Genomic DNA, 23169 nt, shown 5'->3' with positions numbered 1-23169 from the left:
CAAAATACACAGGCGAGGACTGAAACGTAAAGGTGGCAAACTTGCTAATGAAGCTAGAAACACAGCAGCAAACTTTACTTCAGCCATCCACTGCACAAGAAAATGCCACCCTTGCAAGTTATCGCATTAGCAACATCATTGTCAGAAGTGGACACGCTTTTGCTGCGGGTGATTTTGTAAAAGAGTGTCTGACAGTTGCTACTGAAGCTGTGTGTCCAACTCAGAAGCGGGCTTTTTCTCAAATAAGCCTGTCACGGAACACGGTGACCCGCCGCGTTGAGGACATGGCCGAAGACGTTCGGGGCCAGATAGCCCAAAGAGCAGGTCGGTTTTCTGCCTTCTCCATCGCATGCGATGAAAGTACCGACATATCGGACAGTTGCTGGTGTTTTTGCGAGGCGTCAATGAGGACTTTGAAATGTGCCAAGAACTAGCGGGCCTTGAAACACTGAAAGGGACGACAAGAGGTATCGATATTTTTAGGGCAGTGGAGCAAGTTATGGACAAGAATGGTTTGAAGTGGGAAAACCTATCTGGCATCACGACTGATGGAGCCCCGGCCATGGTCGGTAAGAGAGCAGGTCTAACTGCACTTGTGTCGGACAAAGTCCGTGAGTGTGGTGGCTCGATTTTTAAATATCATTGCATTTTGCATCAGGAGCAACTGTGCGCTAAGAATATCGGCCTAAAGAACGTGATGCAGGATGTCGTTGGCATTGTCAATAATATTCGCTCAAAGGCGCTCTCACACCGTCAGTTCAAAGCTGTTGTTGATGAGATGGATGCCCAGTATGGTGATGTATTGTACCACCAGGAGGTGCGGTGGCTGAGCCGCGGGGAAGTTTTACGACATTTCTTTGAGCTGCGTGAGGAAATCAGGGTGTTTCAAGCCACAAAGGAGAACAGCATCCAAGTGCCCTCGGACAATCACTGGATTGCAGATCTGGCCTTTCTTGTGGACATCACAGAGCTGCTGAATATCCTCAATCTTCAGCTTCAAGGGAGAGACCAGATAATCACTCAGCTGTACGACCATGTCAGAGCCTTCAAGCAAAAGCTCCAGTTGCTTAGCAGACATCTCTTAACAGGTGAGATCTAACTTGAATATGTAATTGAACACAAAACAATGTAGTAGGCTGGTTATTGATCACTATAACCAGCATGCTATTATATTTGTTACATACATTGTGTGTGGAGAATACATTTTCTATTTAAATATAGGCATTAAATCCAATAACACATTTGTTTTTTGTACTGCAGCCATAAACACAAAAAATACAAGTTTTTTTCTCATTTGATTGATGTTTGGTATTTAATTGAAAATCAAATGAACAACCTTGCATCTTACATTGCTACTTTTGTCTTTGTGTCTGTACATTTAGGAAATTTGGCACATTTTCCCAGCCTCAGAGAAGTTGGGTTGATGGAGGAAGACACACCAAAATACTGCAACATTCTCAGCGATCTTGTGGTGGAGTTTGACCATCGCTTTGAGGATTTTCGTGGAAACGAAACAGCATTTGAGCTGTTTGCCCAACCCTTTTCTGTAAATGTGGATGCAGTCAGTGAGGAGCTTCAAATGGAACTTTTGGAGCTTCAGTCTGATTCAGACCTCCGTTGCCGGTTTAGAGAGCTTTCTTTACAGGACTTTTACAAATCTGTTCCTGCACACAGATATGGCAAGATCCGCAAACATGCACAGGTGATGTTCTCCCTCTTTGGAAGTACCTATGTCTGTGAGCAGGCATTAAGCCTGATGAATCTTAATAAGTCCAAACTGAGAAATGCTTTATCTGACTCTCACCTTCATAACATTCTCACTCTGTCAGTTAGTCAGCTGGAGCCTGATATTAAGAGACTTGTAAAAACCAAGGACAGGCTTCATGTCTCCCACTGATAGGCCTACTTCAAATCATAATGTATAGGCCTGGACCTCCAATGTGTCGGAGTATGTTCTGCTCTGTCCTGTGTTACTTTTATTGCACAAAAAAAAAATCTTTGTATTTGAAGATACAGGCCCAAGGCCTAGTAATGTTCCATGTCTGTCTTCAAATATTTCATAGTGCTTCAATTATTTATCTAATTTAAAGAAGATAGATTTTATGATTTATTTATTATTTTTTGAACATTAATGTGAAGCACAATAAACATTGTCATTCATTTTTCAAAATGACCTTGTGATAGTGTTGATTTTGCACACGCATGCTATTTATACCCATATTTAACCTAATATACTGAAAAATTACAATTTTGGCCCACGAGCCTCCCCCCGATTAAATTTTGGCCCTCCAGAGGGAAGAATTTGGGCACCCCTGCTCTAGCTCAAGTGTATGACTACATGACAAATGAGGAAATACACAATAACCGTATGGGGGGATGAAACCAACCTAAGTTTTGGATTGTCCCAGTCTCTCTCACTTGTCCACTAGTAGATGGAGCACATGATGAGTCTATGCTTCCAGAGGTATCTGCAGAAGTATGAATATGCATTTTATATCTTGCTTGGGGAGAAATTGTATGGATTGAAAAGAAAAAAACAACTAACCAGTGGTTGAACCCCGCTTCCGTTTCTCTCCAGTTCTCCTCCTTTTTGGGAGAGGTTGCCCTTCCTGGTCCTCATCAAACCAAACAAACTGTTCGGTTCCAGTTGTTGACGTTGCTGCAACTCCTGTAGCTTCAATTGGATTCTCCTTGATTAAAGAATTGACACAGATCATACCAACTGTAACATAACATTTCATACAATATACAAACATCTTGGTATGAAACATAATTGTCATATTGCATACTACTAATTCAACCAAATTGTTAATCTATATTGTTCATACATGTAAGTTAAATCATAAAACATCCTTAATTTTAGAAAATGAAATCAAGCTTCTTTACACACTCCAAAAATAGGGAAGTTCTCATAACCTAGAATGTATGTGTATAGTGAAGACCCTACATAGACCCCTTCCCCCCGCAGGCCCTACACAGTACCTTGTAAAGCTATTTGTGGTTCCTGTAAGTTTTCTTGTACCATTGCATTATTTGTTTATATTATAGCGTCCCTCAATGATGAGCTAGGCGTCCAGTCGCTTAGCTCATCATTGGGGGACGCTACAATGTACCAACCATTTATTCACAACCGTAGCTTGCGCCAAAACAATAAGACATCAGCAAATTAATAGCATTCAATTCGCTGTATTGACGGAATCTCCACGTTTGCGCTCTCTCTGTATTCGTACTGTAAACCCAGACATTGCAATATAAAAAAATCCCAGAAGAAACTTCTTACCTGACACTCTTCCAAAAGTGCATCCGCAAGGAATAAGGCATTGTCGTCTTCCAAGTGGTCCATGCTCATCACGTTGCTTTGTGTTAAATGGACAGGACAGTCCAGGTGCGGCGGCATTTATTAAGCGTCAAATGCGCCCACGCATGCGCAATCGGGCCCGGCTCGATATGACTGTGGTTACGTAATTTCCGGGATCGCAGAGTCCATAGCAACTCCATAGCGACGATTAAAACAGTTCTACAATTTTCTGGCGTGATCTGAAAAATTACTCATTAGTTAGTAAGTAAACTAATAAGATACAGACCATAAGCATGAACTGGCGGAAGATTGTGAAAGGGCACTTTTCTTGCTAGAAACAATGTAATTAGACGTGTAATCTATCATCAAATAGTAATATCAGATAACAGGAATAGCGTTCACGCTCACTGAACGTCACAACGCAGGGACGATGATTCAAACAACACACGACCACGCCGTTTCCGGGATCGCAGAGTCCCTAGCAACTCCATAGCGACGATTAAAACGTTACGGTTCTACAATTTTCTGGCGTGATCCGAAAAAATATCCGCGATAACTAATAAGATACAGTCCATAAGCATGAACTGGTGGGAGATTGTGAAAGTAAAGGCCACATTTCTGGCTAGAAATGTTATCAAAAGTCATTTTAATGCCCAAACTATGTTGGAAAATGACATTTTTATCTGAAAATGCAAGGAATGTCGGCCATGTTTTTGTAGAAGGGAACCTGAGAGTCACGTGACGTGCGCACAGGCCAATGCAAATCTATGGGAAGACAAAAACGTAGACATCTCACAATTTGACAGGCCAAACTGTGAGATGTCTACGTTTTTCCTAGTGGAGCAACGTAGCTATTACACGTTTTCAGATGAGACTGGGTTGAAATCTACTATCAGCTCTACCTGGAGTGAAAAAAAAAAATTGGCAATTAAAAAAATAATGAAGCAGAACCAGATATGGACAGGCCTCTGACACAGGAGTCATTCCCTGGACCTCAGGATGCTCAGACTATGTACAAGTATGAATGAACTACATGACGATGCCTGAACGAACACAGGCAAAGCCTGGACTGATTATCATTTCCCCAAATTGGACTAAAATGTGAAAGAGAATGTGGCTCGTCCAAATAATTCCTTACCTCATACCAAACGTTAATCATGTTCCTGGTTATGGGGTTAGTGGTTTTACTTCTGAGTTCTTTTCGATTGGTTGAGTACATATATTCAGGAAGGGATATTTCTAGGGATTGAGATTTCATCTCTCCCCAGACAGGAGAATTATCATTTGTAAAGTAAAACATAAAAGTTCTTAGTTGAGCTGTCCAATAGTACAGTACCGGATTAGGACACTGGAGCCCCCCTCTATCATAGGATAAATACATAAGAGACAGCTTTAGCCTAGGTCGTCTGTTATTAATTTTATGAATAACTTTTTTAACTTAGAGAATAGATTTGAAGGAGGAAGTGATGGGATGTTCTGGAACAAATAGAGTAATTTGGGGAGTATGTTTATTTTCAAGATATGAATCTTTCCAATTAAGGAGATTGGCATGGGTGACCATCTATTAATGGAAATAGTAATTGATTCCATTGTAGAATCATAATTTGATTTTTTCACATCATCTATATTTGGTAGAATTTCGATGCCCAAATATGTAAACTGATTCACAACATTAAACTGAGAGGCTTGTGTGGACATATTGCCTCTCTCTTTGGAGTTTAGTATGGAGTTATTTATTTTGTAGCCTGAAAAATCACCAACATTTTGTATTACTCCTAACACAGCTGCTATGGATTTCTCCAGAGAAAAATAATAACATCATCAGCATATAACACAATATAGTGATCCGTTCCACCTATCTCTTTTTGGCTATGGCAAGAGGCTCAATAGCCATAATAACAGTGGCAATCAAGGGCACCCTTGACGGCATCCTTTATGTATCTTAATTGGTTTTTATATCGTATTATTCGTGAGTACTTCCGCATTGGATTCCTTATATAATAGTTTTATCCATTTACAAAAGTTTCCCCCACATCCGAAGCGTTTTAAGAACGTCAAAAAGATAGGGCCATTTGACCCTATCAAAGGCTTTCTCTGCATTTAACACTAAGAGAGCCGTGTCTGGTGTGTCCTTCTGGATGTGTAAAAATGTTCAGCACTCTCCTGACATTATGAAAGCCTTGTCAACCCTTTATAAACCTGTTTTGATCCTTTTCAATTATTCTTTGGAGTAAGCATTGCAACCTCTTTGCCAGGACATAACATCACACATTTACATCCTAATTTGGAAGACTAATTGATCTTAAGTTTTCACACCCATTAATGGGTTTCCCTGGTTTTGGTATCAGTGTTATCAAGGCTTCCCTCAAGGATGGTGGAAGAATTTAATTTTGAAAAGATTCCAACATATCCCGTAACAGGGTCTGTAATTTGGTTAGATTATCAGAGCTTCAAAATGGGTAGTAAGTGGTGAGCGACAAAAATCAGGGCCCGATTAACATCAATCTGTGTCTACATGGATGACATGACAACCCTGACTACAACAGCACCATGCCCCAAACAGTTGCTCTAGAAGAAAACATCACATGGGCAAGAATGATGATCAATCCATCAAAATCAAGAAGCTCTCAATAAGCAAAGGTAAGAAATCAGACCATAGGTTCTATTTAATGGAGAACCGATTCCAACGGTGTCTGCAAAACCTATAAAAAGCCTTGTGTAGCACCTTTAGTCTTAACTTTTAGGTTAAAGAGATACTCACATCGCTCTAGGTCTGGTAGGAGTTACACCAGAAAGTGACTCACAAAAAGGAGTGGGTGTTGTTGTAGTGGCTTTGTACTCCTCCATTGCGTTGTGTATTTCACAGAAGAAGACCGTCACTTTTGGCAAACTTGCCTTTTATTCTTAACATCTGGCAGAAGGATCGCACACAGTTAGTCCGGGTTTCCTTACACACACACACACACAATATACCCATCAGAGAGACAGCAAGGTCCGACTGCTGCTATCTCCAGGGATGCACGACCCTAATCTACAGGGGTGCTGCATTTAAGTACCCCAGGATATTTAAGTGTCAGTATTGTGAGATGAGTTTGTATGGCAAGTGGAATCACACTACACCTTCGTTACATTGGTACTTGAACAGGTGACATTTTAATATCAATACAAAACAATTAATAACCATCAACAACTTTGCTGTTGCACCAAAATAAGGCACCATAAAATAAGATAAAAAAAAGAAAAAGAGTCCATAGAAGTTGAGCTCTCCAGCTCGATTTTCTGGTAAGTTCAGTTCAAGGAAAAGGATCCAATGTGTATGTGTTCAGTGTATCAATGTCCATTCAGTTTCTTTGTCCTCACTTCCTATAACTACTACCCGGGTAGGTGAGGAGTGTGTGTCTTATCTGTTCTCAGAGTATGAGATTCAGATGATCTGGGGTCGTCAAGGTATGTTCTGCAGCTGGCCACACTGCTTCTCCAACTCTCTCTCTTCCTCAGAATTGCTGGGCTGGGCTCGCCATCTAAATCATCTACCCTTAAAATCATTCCAGTGCTTTCTCTTGTGGAGGTGCCCGTCCCACGGTCAACATCAAGTGAAGAACTAAGCGACACACCCAGCCAGGCAGATACAGACAACTCCTCTGAATAAAGACAACGCCAGTGGCCAGAGGTATTTGTTATGTATATACCGAAATTCTCTGTCGATGTGGAATATAGGCTGCGTCAAGCGAACCTGCTCCATCTCAGGGATGGAACACACCTCATTCCGTCAAAGGAGCTCAAACACGACATCCTCGAGAGGCTGGCCGAGACCATATATGCCTTGAAAGCATATCCAACAAATGCAGAATTTTAAAGTTGTTTCCTCAGCACTGGTGCGAGCACACTCATGTCTCAAAGAACCAGGATCAGTGTCCGGCTGGAGCGGTTGGAAAAACAGCTTAAAATTCAAGATGGGGAATTACCGAACAAAAATGCGTCAGCGGGGTCACCGTGATGTCACCATGAACGGCGGTAAACATGGCAAGTACTCTCCTTGTGGAGACCCACCTAACAAAAGAATCAAGAAGCCAAAAAGAGGAGAAGTCAATTACTTACCAGATTATCCAGATGGACGGGATGACTCCAGCCTTGAAGATGCCCGACAGCTCATGGTGGATGAAATGAAAAAGAAAACCCCAAATGGAGCCCTCATCAAGCAGAAGATGGATATGACGTTCCCTTTTCGAAGGAATGAAGTTGTGAAGGACAAGCCTGACATCACCCAGATATGTCAACGTTGGCCAGCTCTCTTTACTGAACACCAGGTAGGCCTATAGATTTGTCTCATATGTTGTATTCTACGGAGCCCCTCTGCTGTCACCAGAGGGGCTTCCTAGTACTCATCAAAATTGTATTAAAGAGTAATACATGCAGACTGGGTTGTTGCATAATAAGATCACATCGTGGTGTCAACTCATTTGAACATGAACATGTTTTGTTTTTACATGTTTCAGGTGTGTCTGGAGTTCAGCAGGGTGGTTGGTAAGAGCCTGAGACGGGAGTTCTATGAGGCCCTTGACCATCACAGTCCCAGGCTTATGGAAATCTTCAAGGCAAAGAGGGGCCTCACAGGGCAGGTCTTGGCTGACCTGATGCGACAAACAAAGGTTAGTTGATTTTCAACTCTATATTTACGTCTTAGAAAACAGTCTGATACTTGGTTGAAAAGCTTGAAAGAACACACGTGGTACTGGTAATGTGAGCTATCCTGTTGGTAGACGCTTTCTTCTCTTTAACTTTAAGTAGCCTACAGTATGTGTAATGGAGTTGAATTGGCTAAACTAACTCCTCAGAGTAATTACTTGCCACCCATTACATTAGTTTGCCAGGTTTTGCTAGTTGATCTGTAAATGAGGTATTCAAATAACTACCTGTATGCATAATGTCAAGAACACTGTGTGTGAGTTAACAGACGGGGTCCAGTAGATAAATGGCTCTGCTGTGTATTATTAATTATGTGTGTGCACATAGTGTTCAGAGTAACATACAGTATGGACCCTATTCTAAGTGTTCGATGTCCTCTCTGCTCCCTCAATCCACCAGGCTTCGGATGTGACAGAAGTCAGATGACTAGTCCTCAGGGGGCTTCCTGTCATTCTTGGCGATGATCCATCCAATTTCTTCAAGGCCTGCTTTGTAAGCAACTTTGATTTTTCTCTACCTTCCTTTACCTCCTCTCCCTTGCTCCCCCTGTTCTCTACCTCCCCTCCTCTCTCCCTACCATACATATTATTTTAAGGTGTGCATGTGTTAATAGTTTCTTTTTCATTGTTATTGTTGTTTGAAAAAAAAAACTCCTCTGGAGGAGGCATACTCCAAAATTGTGACCTGTGTTCACCGCAGATCATTTGTGGATGCTTCTTGCACCCGGTCGCTGCACTGAGCAGTGGGTGGACACTGGATAGGGCAGACATGTGGGCTGTGTACCTATAGAGGGTGTTTGTAGCACTATGTTGTCATGTTGATGTGATCATGCCCTGTTCCTTTTGACTTTGATGATGAGGAAGGTTCGTACAATGATGTGCCAGTGGGGATCCTCTGCCATGAACAGGAAAACATCACTCCACACACGCAGTCCCTTCACCACAATGCATCCTCAGTGGGAATCATCTCGGAGGGAAACATTGTGACGGATGTTGAGAGCCTGCCCCAGGCCATCTACATTGTCTTCGGACTTACCTATGCACTGCATCTGAACTACCCAAAGTACATGAAGAACACTTTAGATTTTTTTCAACAGGTACTTCTGAACTTAGGTAAGACAGATCTGAAACCTAAACTTCCATCACTCAAGAATCAGCTTGCAATGTAAGATCCAGCATCTCCTCTTCCCAAGTTGTCAAATGTGAGTTTTTTTGAAGAGAAAGAGGGTAAGGAGAGAAGGACAGACTAAAAAAAAATGTTACATGGGGGATAGAGAAAGCATGGGGGGTCGTGAGGAGGCGAGATGGAGGGACGAGGAGGGGATTGTATGGGCTCTAGATCGGTAACTACTGTCAGTTTTATGTTTTTGTCGGGTCTTATTCTTTTTTAAATTTATTTATTTTATTTATTTTGCAGTTAAAATTACATTAAAATATCAAAGATAACAAATAATGTAAAGTGCAGGGAGAGGCAGAAAACCCAGGTGGGCTTATTTGAAACCTCCACCTATAGTTCAATAATTCTGTCTCACACTTGCTTTTTTATTTCATCCAGAGAAACATTTTGAGTATGGGCTCTAGATGCTTTTTTATTTTATCCAGAGAAACATTTTTTGTTAATGATCAAGTTCACAATTGCCAAGATGGAGGAGTGGGGTAGAGAGAGGAGAGGGGAGGAGAGAAAGGGAGGTAGAGGTGGAGGGTTCTCCATACAGGTATCTGCTCTGTTATTTTTTTCACCCTCCCGTTCTCTCTACTTTCATTCTCACACACTTTTTTGTTTTTCCATGGACACATTTGTTATTTGTAAATGTTAAGGTGCCAGTGTTCAGCAGGGCTGAGTTTTATCTTGCCAGTTTGTCAAGAGGCACAGTACAATATTGTAATGATTGGAGGTAAAGAGGAAGAGATTTTCTTTTCATGCCATCACTGCGGAAACTAGAAGCCCATGGCTTTGCTTCTTTTGTTGTTGAAAAAGAAAACATGTTCAATAAAAAAATTGGATCAGTGTAATTTTGCAGTTTTATGTATGTATTTTACACGGCTCTATTGATTGAAAGACATATTTTGAGTTTCGGGAACTAAAAAAAGTTAAGTTGGGTCAGTTAGAATATCAAATTTAGTTGAATTGGTAATGGAGTAATGCTTACTTAACAAGCTGAGTTACATAAATGGGTGGGGAATGATTGTTTAAACTAAGTATCCTCAGTTACTGTAACTCGGTTATTAGTACATTCAATTTAAATATTCTATTCCATACCATTATCGGCTCAAGTACATTGAACGTAGTCCACTTCACTTATTCAACTAATGCTTCATTACTTAAAAATTTTAAGGCAACGAGTACCCTTACTTTTTTAAAGTAGATTCTACTTATCTGGGTTTACAGTGTATTAGGGCTGTCAAAATTGCTCCAAAATGACGTTCGAATATTCGCTCTAAAAAAACACATAGGTTCGAACCATTCGAATATGTGCGCATGCGCATTATGTCAATAACAGGAGGACAAATTAAAACAACGAGACATAACTACTTGTATAGGTATTTTTATTTCAGTTTTAACATAAAACATACCTACACTTTACAAAATAAGTAAATTAACTAACCGTAAAACCTAGACCATAAAAAAAGGCTCCGTCCCCCCCCCCCCCCTCTCTCTCTATGCGCGATGCGCATACTGATTTAAATAAACAATTTGTTAATAACTGTTGGTAATAACGGGTCTCTGTGGCTGACGTGAGCTGAAGGTAGTGGGAGTTGCGAGTTTAGGGGGCACGTCAGCCAGAGCTGTAGTGAGTGTGTATGTGAGTTAATGAGTGAACAGAGGGTAGCAGGGAGAAGGATCTGAAGTGCCCGTGTTTCGGCTACAAAACCCTGCCGAACTGATCCAACCAGCCCAAATTTCTATCCACCCGCCTGGAAACCCTGGTCGCGTCTCACTTTCAGCAGTGAGTGACGCTATGCAAGTGCAACTCCTGTGGCCTGACCTGTCATGCAGTGCGCCCACTCACAAAACAGCCGCTGATGTGTTTTTTTCCAAAGTCGAATATTAATTTTCACAATCGAATATTTTTTTTTTTTTTAATTCAAATATATATGCGAATTTAGAATATTCGTTGACAGCCCTAGTAGGTATCCTTTTCAAACTCTATTTATCTTATATTATCAGTTTTTTAACTATTTCAATTCACCTTTTTAATATTTAACTGCTTAACATCAAATAAATTACGCACCGTGCACCAACTTAAACCAAGTTAACGGCACACTAAATACATTTTTTCTTCTGAACAGCTATCGAACTGCAAGCTAACTGTGTGCTAACTCACCGGAGTCTCATGCATTTACTCTCACGAAGAGTCTTTCTCCTCGGCTCACGACTTCACCTGTGACTACCAGGTCTACCTGCGGACTTCTCTGCTTTTATCGGCGGCTGCCTGCTACTCTTTGCTTTGTGTTTTCTGCTACTGACTCTCTCGGTATGGTCTGCTCTGCTGCTATCTGGCTCGTGTCTGAGAGAAAATGGCGTCTGCTCGCAATTGCAGACTTCACGCGATACCTGACCTAGGTTCACGGGGAAAACAAACACTAGCGGGGAACACTGCCCCCTACTGGAGGTTTACTGGAACTGTCTAAATGACAAGTATAGGGTTAGTGACCTAATTTTTCATGCTGGTAACATTTGTATAATGTTATGATGCAAGCCTCAAAGACTGCAAGCATACAGCATATACGGGCCCCTGGACCATCATTGACAACATGATTGGAAATGGACACCAAAAGATGCAACTCAACAGGCAAAAGCAACACTCCAGCACACTGACATTGTGGGTCACGTTCAACAGGGAAGAGAGGTTTGGGCCTAGGTCAGAGCAGACCCCTGTGGAACAAGGCAACACCTTCAGAGCAGAGAAAATTGGTAGTCCAGCGTTCGGAAGAGGCAGAAAGAAGTGCAAAGGCTGTCACTCAAGCAGGACTGGGGCAGTGGATGAAATGGGAGAGCAGCTGGAAGGACCTGTGGCTGAACAAAGATCCATCCTGGCTACTATGCTCAGCTCCAGCTACCCTCAGGCACATCCTTACTGGTTTGAAAATAAGTCTTGGATAATGCTATGATGCAAGCCTCAAACACTGCAAGCATATATACAGGCTGTTGGACCATCATTGTTACCATACAAGGCAGTTGCCAGTCAGGTTTACCTTTAGCCTCAGCTTACCCTCAAGTCCGGGCTGTAACATTGATTACAAGACCAAAAGACTTGATGATGCTAAGGTGCACAACGGAAGTTCTCCCAAACATCTGCTGGCGGCCGCTCACACATGCTAATAACTAATGGTTAGGGTTAGTTGGTTGGGTTGGTAACTTAAGTTGTACAGAAGACCTTTAAATGTACATGGGATATTTACCTAAAACTGTAGGTTTGAGGAGTGTTTGAAAAAAAGTCCATCAAGTTAGCAGGTTAACATCATAATAGTTTTGTGGCACAGGCCCCTGATATATAGTTTTTGGGCTAAAAATACTGATTTAACTTACACGAAATATACTTATCTGTGTCTTTTTAGTGGAAAGACTTGATTTTGAGCTACTCTTGAAGACTGAGGTTTAGCTGAGTTTTTAAATTCAATATAACATTAAACAGGGGCTTTTGATTTTGTCCTTACCTGTAAATATTAAAATTACTTTAGGAAAGAGATCTCTTTGCAAACTTCCCTTAATATTAATGGCATTTAAATTTTCTTGACATGATTTTGTCCTGTAATGATGGTGGTTACTTCAAGCCTGGACTGGAGTCATTGAACTACCCAAGGTAAGTTATTAGCCTAGAATAGAGGAGTACAGTTCATTTTACTAACCCTTAACTGCTGAAGTAGAGCCTGGCCGATACCAGTAAGTAAGTAAAGCATTTTTGATATCAATATATTGGCTGATATTCTATATATTCAGAATAAATACATAAACACAATTTTTGCAGTGATCCCTCAAACGTGGTTAACAGACAAAGATATGTAACGAATGCAGGATATTTTACAGTTTAAGAGTAAACTTTGTCCATAATGACACAATTTTCACAGGTATTTTTATTATTGTAAATAACTAACTTAATATGTTTAAATAACTGTAAAATAACAAAACAGCAAATGGAACAAAACATATGTATATATCACACTTAAATAAAAAAAAAGGTAAATATACAAGAGTGCTGCCTGTAAAACAAACAAAAAAAATCCAGTTGCATTATGTGCATTACGCTGCATATCGGACAATAAATGCACCACTGCCGATAAAGACCAATATAGCTGTGATAAGCCAAATATTGTCTGACCAATATATCTCAATGCTGAGGTCTTGTTTTATCTTAAGCCGAACTTTTAATTTCAGTTTTAGGCAGAATAGGGACTGTGGATTTTGGTCTCACCTGTTTGATATTAAAATTACTTAAGGTAAAAGATCTTTGCAACCAACACTGAAAGAATACATAATTGCAACAATCAATAATGCTTTTATGGACTTGTGTCTTTAAATGATTAGCTTCACTGTTACGGCCTTAGCCCATGCCTGTGTCCTATCTGTGTATGGTGTGTATGCTGTGTGGGTGTGTCTTGCAGGTTGCTGATTGTTGGACGGCTGGAAGTTCCTGTGCATGACTCCCTGATTTGCTTGCTGATATAAACCCCCTGCCATGGGCTGTCTGGGGCTCTCACTCATCCCTGAGATCTCCATCCTGCTGCATCTACTTTTGTTATGTTCTGCACCTGACAACATGCACCACACATACTACATAGCACTCAAACACCCTCACACACTACTGACGCTCACTTTCACACTCCATCGCTCATTTCCGTTTATGTTAAATCAATAAAGCATATTGTAATTCGCTACATCACGCTGCCTTGTCTATGTGTTGTTGCGGCCTCAGAGCCAGGCATAACAAAGTTGGGGGCTCGTCCGGGATAAGTGCTGGGCGTTTAGTGGATTTGTTGCCTTGTTGGTACGTATTTCGTCTTTGACGTTCTGAGTGACCGCAGAAATTGGGTACTGCTGTCTGTGTAATTGGCGGCGTGTGGCGCTTGTTGAATGTGATTGACTGATCTTGTGCAGCGTGTGATGTCAAGTTTGTGGTAGGGTTGGGCGGTATGACGGTATTATACCGTGTGACGGTATAAAATGTCTACCGGTAGAGATTGTGCAATACCGTTTATACCGGAGAAAGAGCAGATGTCTGCGGCATCGCTCTGAGTCACTGTAGTTACACCGCCTCGACACACGGGGCACTGCAGGCACTGCAGGCACTGCAACAGACTGCTTGGCGTTGTTGCATGAGCACATGAAGAAGAAACAGCTTTACCAGAGTGATAACAATCATGGCGGAGGCGGAGAGTGAACGTCACGAGGGAACGGAGGCAGCCCGACCCACTCATGACGAAGAGGAGGAGGAACTCGTTCCGAAAAAGGGCGCTACGTCTGTTCTGTGGAACTTTTTCGGATTTAGAAAATCAGACAACGAACAAAACGTGATACTCTGCAAAGAGTGTCGCGCGACTGTTGCTGCCGGAGGTGGAAACACCAGTAACCTCTTCCACCACTTAAAGATAAAACATGCTAAGCAGTATTATGAAAGCCAAAAGATGCGTGGCGCACCTGCTGCATCAAAAACAAAAGTTGCAGCAGCTCCTCTCGTCCAAAAGAGCTTGGCAGAGTCTTATTATTATTATTATTATTATTATTATTATTATTTATTATATTATTATATTTTCTTTAAAATAATGTTATGCTGCTGTGAGCAAATAAAAATAAAAGAGGAAAATGATCAAATGCAACAGTATTTATTATTTTAAGCCATTAATTGAATTTACAGGGGGGAAAAAACCATACCGTGATATATACCGTTACCGTGATATGAAATTACTCATACCGTGATATAAGATTTTGCTCATACCGCCCAACCCTAGTTTGTGGGGTTCCCTTTGTGGGGATTCCCTAGGTAAACGGTGACGTGTTTCTCCCTCTGTGCGTTGGCGCGCATGCGCTTGTGAGTCGTGAGCAGGTGTGTTTGTCCACACAGCAAATGTGCCAGTGTTATTTTTTCAGTGTTGGTGTAAATTAACAGGGGTTACTATTAATTTTACTCAGAATTGATCAAAATTAACTCCCCCTAGAGTCCGTTCGTGATAGTGTAAGAGTTGATATCCGTCGTTCTGAGAATCACTCTGAATTTACACTCTGGCTCGTTCAACTGGCCACACCCACCATTTGAATCGCTTGCTGTGGCAGGCACACACACAGTCAGCACTCAGACTGCAGTCATACTTTCGTCGTCCAAATCTCTTCTTTCTACGGTAAGTTAAGTTTCGGTCGATAAAATTGTCTCTTTTGGATTGATATTAGCGTTTGTTTGTTTTTTGTAGTTGCCTGTGGCTGCTGGCTACCTAGCGAAGTTGGCTAGCTAGCTAACGTTAGCTTAGCTCGCTAGCTGGCCAACACTGCGCTGGACCAGGATTTAGCTAACATTAGTTCCTCAAATTATTAAAATTGTCTACAAAGGAAAGGCTTTTTGAGTAATAGGAACGTATTGAAAAGGTTATAGACATACGAGTATAGCATGACAACATTACACATGTGCAATGCACATGTGTAAATAGGCCTACATTGTGTTAACGTTAGTGTTGGGTTAAATGTATGGTTTACAGTGTTTCCCATGAACGTTAATTAACGAGACACGGGCGTTTGGGTCTGCTACAGACTCTCACGAAAAAAAAAAATGTGTGTGTATATATACATATCTAGTGTTTTTTTGGCGGCATTTCACCGTCAGTGTCATGTGCGCGGTAGTCGCGGTAATTGTACAGTGTTCAAATTACCCCCCACCCCGCGGGAAACACTGGGTGTAAATATAAGAAATTAGGAATAATTAAATTATGCCATTCTTGTCTTTGAAGCGACATGCTGGTTCCTGTAGAGTATAAAGGAGTCAGCAAATGGGTCAGGGTACCACAGGCGGAGGACGAGTACAATTACTCCCAGTTTTTGCAAGCAGGTAACTGTTAGGCTAATTTGACTGTCATGTTTATTTGTGCATTTAGGGTTTTCCAATGTTTTTCTTAGAGACTACATATGAAAACTAGCTTTCCTGCTAACTCCGGTGTATTTATAGTTCATCAGCTCTGTTCATTAATGGATGTTTGTCCCTCCCAAATCTTGCTTATCTACATTTTCTTATGTTTTAGTGCTGGCAAAATTTAATTTGCCAGGTTCTGCTTCCTTGAGCCTGAAGGATTCCTCTAACGTGGAAGTGGATTCGGACATATTTGATGAACTCTTGAAGTCATCAAGGCTGAAGAATGTGATGGTAAGGGATTATTTTTTAATTTTTATGAATTTGAGTCTGTTTTCTACAAAAGGTAAATTGAGCTGTAACTCGTTTCCTCTCGTGGTCACTTGAGTCATTTACAATGCAAGGCTGTGTGTTTTCTTAGGTAGCAATGCCGAGGTGGAGTTCTCAGAGGGCTCATCTTTATCAGACTGGTCACCATCACCATCAAGTGCATCCCAAGGGTCATCATCAGGTTCTGACTCAACGCTGATACTGGAATCTACCAAAGCTCGGAAAAGACAGCTGGTTGAAGGACCCCTGGATAGCAACGTTGCAAGAGATGTAAGTTAACCACCTGATATTTACTCTGATGTCAATTAGACCGATGTCAAACCGTACATTAAAATTTCACAATAAGTATATTAGTACTGCAGCTTCAGTAGCTGTCGGACTGAGAGCTCCCAGAGCGCCGTTATGTTAGCTAATTCTCATTTATCATGCACCCCCTAACCAACGGTTACATCAGCCTGGGGCACAGGCTGAAATACCTACTGTACCTGCAGTGTGAAAGTTATGCAATTGTCGTTTCAGAATGTTAGAGTCGCTCTGTATTCAAAGCCTGGTGGAAAAGAAATATTCAAAGAGTACGAGAAAACAAGCGCCATCAGTGATGTTACAAGGAGAAAGATGGTAAACATTCTTGTGGCAGATATGGTGGAGAGCCATGGGTAAGTGAATGCACTGTCACTGTTATCTGACATTCACTTTAGTTTTAGTTTTTGTATTATTATTGTAGTTTTTATTTAGTTATAAATATAAAATAATTTTTATTTTTATTTTCTGTCTATTAAATTATTTTTAATGATACTGCTAGTTTTAGTTAACTATAATAACCCAAGAACACATAAATGAAATTTGCAGTTTTGGGAGGAATGATCTCTCTTTTCAGGAGGGTCCCTCCGGTGAATGTGCGGATCCTCTACGCACTTGGGATTACAACATTGTTCCCTAAATTGAAGGACCCGGATTCCAAGAATGGCTATGTGAGTATAAATGCCTCCCCATATATTCTGTGTTGCTCACCGTGAGGTTTCTCCAATTTTTTCCCAGTTAAAGGGTTTTCCTGGAGTTTTTCCTCAGTTAATGTGAGTCGATGTGTTTTTCTTTATCAACAGGAACATTTCTATGATCACCAGAGTGGTTCTGGCTACCTAGCGTGGAGGCTGAAAACTGTTCAGCGGAACTCTGCTCAAGACAGCAAGAAATCCAAGACCACTTTCCAAGAGGGCCCCAAGACTCCACGCAGTATCCGTTCAGATGAGAAGCAGTTGACCGGTGCTGAATGCAGGGAAGCCATATCGGTGATGAAACACTCAAGTGATACTGCCCTTGTCAAAAATAAGATGAAGGCAACATTCCAGCACAGGCAAAAGGTGGTTCAAGACCCAGATACGGCCTCTACTGTCCTGGATCTCTTTCCCAGATTCTTGGATACACCTGGCTTGGTAAACATAAAATTAATTGCTGACGACTTTGTGATTGCCTTATTTTGCTTGACTGTTGCTTGACTCATTCACACACACATACACACAAACGTTTTCTGTTCAAGATCGACCAAGACTTCACAATGATCTTTGGTGAGGAGGTGTCTGGTAAATTCCTCTCCAAGTGGCCAACATTTTTCAAACCAAGAGTCATCACAGATTGCTGCAAGAATCTAACCCCGAGTCCGCATGTGGATGAGCTACTTCTGTCTGCACAACAGGAGTCTGATGATGGTGGTAAGTGTTAATTGAATAGTGGACGCAGTAGATTGCACATGCCTTTAGTGTACACAAGAAAATAAGACATTGTTGTGTTCTTTCATGTTTTTGACCCCTTTACTACAAATCACATACTGCCAGCCATATTCAATCGATGGTGTAATTTAAGAAAACTTTACTCTAACTGATTCTGTAATGCTTATAAGGAAATAAAGGACATTTTATAGTCACTTCTAATTCTGCAGTGTGGCATTCTGAAGAGTGGGACTCTGAGATGGCTGCCATCCTTCTGCTGCTTCACCTCTTGCCTCCAACAGCAAGAAGGCCGGCAAGATGAGCGCATCAGAGGCTGCTAGATGCCTGATCAAGTTCATGAAGGTATTTTCTTAGGGCTGTACTTTTTTCAAGTTGTGTATTGCGCACATCCATTCATGCAGTCAGTCACACATTCATTAAAATCTCTCTCTCTCTCTCTCTCACTCTCAAGGTGGGGTCAAGCATGGAGACCTTCCTTAAAGAAACTGGCCCCAAACAGCCCTTTCTTCTCGGAGTCGGAGAAAGAAGCAACAGCATCCAGGATTTCTACATCATCCTGGACCAGAAGGCCATTCCCTGCAGGATGCAGACCCCAGTTGCTGCTTTTGATGAGCTATTCAAGGCGCATTATGCTTTTGCCGTGTCGTATGATGAAGCGCTGTCCAGCTTCTTCATCTTCATCCAAACCACCGTGTATGGAATCGACGTCGGCAAAGTGAAAGAGAGTCCTCGGGTAAAAGAAATCAGAGCAAGGCTTCTTCACTGTGAAATTTGAAGACCGATTTTGACCAGAAATGTACACATGTTACATTTGCAAGGTACACCACACCAGATGTTCAGTGTTATTTAGACATTTGAAGTTTGAGCATGGATTGTATCCCGGAAGGTCTCTGCGCTTGAACTGTGGAGAGTCTGGTTGTTCATTTGTTTTTTGTACATATTCTGGTTACAAACGTCACCTATCTCGAGCACATAAAGACTGTCTTGATCCAGATCCCGTCAGCAGTTTTGAATTTGAGCCTGTAGCTGGACCTTCCACACCAGTGAATGTGGATCCTCCTGTGAGGGTCACTACACATGTTCCAGTTGAAAAGAAGAATATACTGGAGATGTGCAGCTCTGTTATTGCTCAGGTTCAAGCCTCAGGTGTTCCAGAGAGTACTGTGCAGTGTTTAGTTGGCTCAATGGAGGAACTGGTTAATGACATCCATGATCACACAAAGGAAGCTGTTGTTAATTGTTTGTCTTCTGATGCATCTAGAGAAACTTTGGATAGAGTTGAAAGTTGTTTTGATCAACTAGAAAACCCATTTTCAAGTCTTAACACAGAATCTAAAAGGATGAGGCATTGTGAAAAGAAATGGAATATAGTAGAACCTGTAGAGCATGTTCTGGGTGTCCGTTTTGATGTAAGAAGAGATAGAATAACAGGCACGTATAGGCAAGTTCCGGTCAATGATAAGTTCATGTATGTACCTATCCGGGGGTCTCTCTCATCTATGTTTAGTAACAGTGAACTCTGTAACAGTTTCCAAGAAGTAAAACCACACCAGGAGGGATTTTATAGAGATATAAGTGATGGGTCCTACTTTAAAAATCATACTTTATTTTCTCAGCAAGAACCCGCTCTTCAGATCCAGCTCTACTATGACGATTTTGAAACTGCCAATCCACTGGGCTCAAAAAAGGGTGTGCACAAACTTGGATGTGTTTATTTTGTTTTGAGAAATGTATCACCAAAGCTCAATTCTGTGTTAATGAATATTCATCTTGTCGCTCTCTTTCACTCGGAGGATCTTAAGAAATATGGGTTTGAGCCAGTTCTGAAGCCACTTATTGATGATCTTAAGATTTTGGAGACTGAAGGAATACAGTTGCCCTTTTCCGCTACACCTGTGAAGGGTTCAGTCATTCAGGTTACAGGAGACAATTTAGCTCTACATGCACTTTTTGGTTTTGTTGAATCATTCAGTGCGACGTACTGCTGTAGGTTATGTTTAACTGCTAAAAGTGAATATCAGTCAGTTTTCAGTGAAGATCACCCGGGATTAACTCTACGTTCAAAAGACCTTCATGTTGAGCATGTTCGTGTCATCCAGGAAAATCCTGCTTTGAAATCAACATTTGGTGTCAAACGAGACTGTCCACTCAATTCCCTTCAGTTTTTCCATTCGTCAAACAATTACGCTGTAGACATAATGCACGACCTGCTAGAAGGAGTGGTGCAATATGAGTTAAAGCTTGTGTTTCAGTATTTGATCAAGAATTCAATATCCCTGAGTTCATTGTCTGAAAGAATTGTTAGCTTTAATTATGGATACACACAGAGAAAGAACAGGCCAGGTGGGCTTAAGCTGGATGACAACAGCAAAGATCTTGGACTTAATGCTATCCAGTCTTGGTGCCTCCTACGCAATGCCCCGCTGATATTTGGAGATTTAGTTAAAAGAGAGGATACCTGTTGGCAATTGTTACTCCTTTTAATTCAAATTGTAAACATTGTGTTTTCACCAACTGTAACTCATGGTATGACTTGTTATTTGAAACATTTAATTTTTGAACATCACAAACTTTTTAAATCCATCTTCCCAGAGCACAGTCTCATTCCAAAACATCACCATATGATCCACTACCCAAGCTGTATTAGAAGAATTGGACCACTCATACACATTTGGTGCATGCGATTTGAAGCAAAACATAATTTCTTCAAGAAATCTGTTAAAAACTTCAAAAATATTGCTAAGACTCTGGTTAAGAAACATCAGGCTCAGTTAGCATTTCATTTTGAGAACTTTTATTTCCAAAGATTACAGTTTGGTCCGATCTCCGAAGACCTGGTCAGCAGTATAGAGGGTGGAGAGGTGCTGAATGAAGCTTTTGATGTGCCGTCAGTTTCCACCACTTCCTGGGTCAAAAACTATGGCACAGAGTATCAAGTTGGGATGTATGTGGTTACTGGAGTTGAAAATGAGATGCCTTTGTTTAACAGGATTGACAGTAATTGTTAAAGACAACAATGCCTATCTTTTGATTTGTAAAGTCTCGAATATTTTCTTTGATGATCATTTAAATGCATTTGGTATTGAGGAGAAAAATGAGATTTTCACAGTGATCTGTGTAAATGACCTGGTATATTACAGACCTTGTGATAGGCAATTTTCATATGACACCGATGACCAAGTGTACCTTGTTCCATACTGTAATTATATGTGAATCCATGCAGACTGTTGATTCTTAATGTGGTGTGGTGACCATTTAATAAGATTTATTTTTCTGAAGAAGTGTTTGCCTTGTGGATTTTTTGTGATAGGTTAGGCGGGTGGTTAAGGGGGGGTGGGTTTATTGGTAGTCAAATTTTACATTATATTGGTCTGAATGCATTGGTAGTCAGTGTAGCATTTTCAACCGCAGTCAGTGTAACATTTTATTAAAATGACACTAGTGTAGAGTACTATTGATGCTATACATGTGTTAGCTATAGTAATTTCAACACTGTAGGGAGTTCAAAGTTAACACTGGTTGAGTGTAAAAACACTAACACTGACACTATACATGCGTTAGCCAGTGTTAATTTTGAACTCGCTACAGTGTTGAAATTACTAGACCTAAGTGTAAAAATATACACTGACACTAGTGTAGAGTACTATTGACACTTCACAAGTGTTGGCCAGTGTTAATTTTGAACTCCCTATAGTGTTGAAATAACTATAGCTGAGTGTAAAAACATTAACACTAGTGTTACTGTTAAATTAACACTGAAAAGAGTGGACGCATATACACACTTTCTTGGTGTTAAATTTAACACTCTCAGAGTTGATTTAACACTGGCTTTTTTGCTGTGTGTCTCTCTGTTCCTCTGTCTCTGTTCCTCTCTGTGTGTCTCTGTTCCTCTGTGTGTCTCTGTTCCTCTCTGTGTCTGTTCCTCTCTCTCTCTCCAAATTTTTCAATGACCCTGGTGTTGAAATCAGGAATGTCTTTTGTCATTTTCTTCTCGATGGAAAGCATAGCCAGAGCGTTGAGCCAATCTTGTGACATAGTGTTCCTAAGGAACGTTTTTATCCTCTTTAAGGTAGAGAGGCACCTCTCAGACTCTGATGTTGTCATTGGTGTTGTGATGATGATGTTGAGAAGACTTACAGTTTCAGTGAATGTTTCTCCAAGGTTGTTACCCATCAAAACCTGATAGAGAGCCAGTGCACCTTTGCAACTCCGGAACTCCTCATTCTGGTAGATCAGGGACAGTTCTGTTTTAAGTCTGGCCTTGTCCAATGAGGGATAGGCTTCCACTGTGGTTTCCAGTGCTGAATCTGGGAACTTTCTGCTGTGCTGTTGGAACAAGTCTCCTTGCAAAAGTGTGGCGCTAATGAGGTGCTAGGTGAAAGAAAACCTCTCCTTGGAATGGCTCATGATGGTGTCACATACCTATGCGATAATATACAATTTTAACAAAGGGAAAGAATTAGGTCTTCACATGTCTCACTACAATCAATGTTCTGAATAGCTAGCCTATATTGTGTAATAAACCAAAATGATTAACTGTAATTATTCATAGATATCGTCAAACGACAATACATACATTTGAGTCTGGACCACTATATCAAGTGGCAAGCATCTTCATTAGATTTTATTTCATAATGTCTCTGTTCCTTTGTGTGTCTCTGTTCCTCTCTGTGTCTCTGTTCCTGTGTGTGTGTGTAAACAAGTACTTACCTCCAGTGCCAAATGGTGCTGTGTGTCTTCTCCCAATGTTCTCCGTTTTTTTGTGGGTGGCTCCTGAACAGGTCCCCTGTACTCCTCATCCTCAGTCAGATTAGGAACAGCCTCCCTGATCCAATACATAAGTTTTATGAGTCAGTTGTGAAAACTGGTTAGGGATATATTAACCAAACCCAAGGTTGTTGTTGTAATTACTGGCAATTCTATTTAATCTAAACTTCACAGATAAATTAATTATTTGAATCAGATGACATAAGCATTTAAGGCTACGTATAATTTATGCAGAAAATTAACAATTAGGCTAGGCTACATAATAATGCATTTAACATACCTGATAGCCTTCATGCGGTTAATGAATGCCT

The 23169-nt window shown here is 40.9% G+C and overlaps 2 protein-coding genes across 2 annotated transcripts; both read left to right on the top strand.

The window, feature by feature from the left end:
- The first annotated feature begins 499 nt into the window (after positions 1 to 499).
- LOC138407658 (general transcription factor II-I repeat domain-containing protein 2-like) lies at positions 500 to 1897 on the top strand. The gene is made up of 2 exons (XM_069524575.1): positions 500 to 1088; positions 1383 to 1897. Exons 1-2 carry the CDS (start codon positions 500 to 502, stop codon positions 1895 to 1897), a joined length of 1104 nt encoding a protein of 367 aa, XP_069380676.1.
- A 14321-nt stretch (positions 1898 to 16218) lies between these two features.
- LOC138407819 (uncharacterized) lies at positions 16219 to 20287 on the top strand. The gene is made up of 8 exons (XM_069525396.1): positions 16219 to 16328; positions 16456 to 16634; positions 16884 to 17020; positions 17242 to 17335; positions 17468 to 17797; positions 17902 to 18073; positions 18301 to 18433; positions 18543 to 20287. The coding sequence occupies exons 3-7, from the start codon at positions 16980 to 16982 to the stop codon at positions 18390 to 18392; spliced, it is 729 nt and encodes a 242-aa protein (XP_069381497.1). The 5' UTR covers positions 16219 to 16328; positions 16456 to 16634; positions 16884 to 16979; the 3' UTR covers positions 18393 to 18433; positions 18543 to 20287.
- The last annotated feature ends 2882 nt before the right edge of the window (positions 20288 to 23169 follow it).

The sequence above is a fragment of the Paralichthys olivaceus genome, chromosome 5 (assembly GCF_024713975.1).
Source record: "Paralichthys olivaceus isolate ysfri-2021 chromosome 5, ASM2471397v2, whole genome shotgun sequence".
Lineage (NCBI taxonomy): Eukaryota > Metazoa > Chordata > Actinopteri > Pleuronectiformes > Paralichthyidae > Paralichthys > Paralichthys olivaceus.
The sequence above is the reverse complement of the archived record's forward strand: the minus strand, read 5'-3'. Positions and strand labels throughout refer to the sequence as shown.

Excerpts from the sequence above, each read along its gene's own strand:
- LOC138407658 (XM_069524575.1), top strand. The coding sequence starts at position 500 with ATGGACAAGAATGGTTTGAAGTGGGAAAACCTATCTGGCATCACGACT. Across the intron at positions 1,089-1,382 it reads TAGCAGACATCTCTTAACAG|GAAATTTGGCACATTTTCCC; the intron begins GTGAGATCTAAC and ends CTGTACATTTAG.
- LOC138407819 (XM_069525396.1), top strand. The coding sequence starts at position 16,980 with ATGGTAAACATTCTTGTGGCAGATATGGTGGAGAGCCATGG. Across the intron at positions 17,336-17,467 it reads CGGATTCCAAGAATGGCTAT|GAACATTTCTATGATCACCA; the intron begins GTGAGTATAAAT and ends CTTTATCAACAG. Across the intron at positions 17,798-17,901 it reads TCTTGGATACACCTGGCTTG|ATCGACCAAGACTTCACAAT; the intron begins GTAAACATAAAA and ends TTTCTGTTCAAG.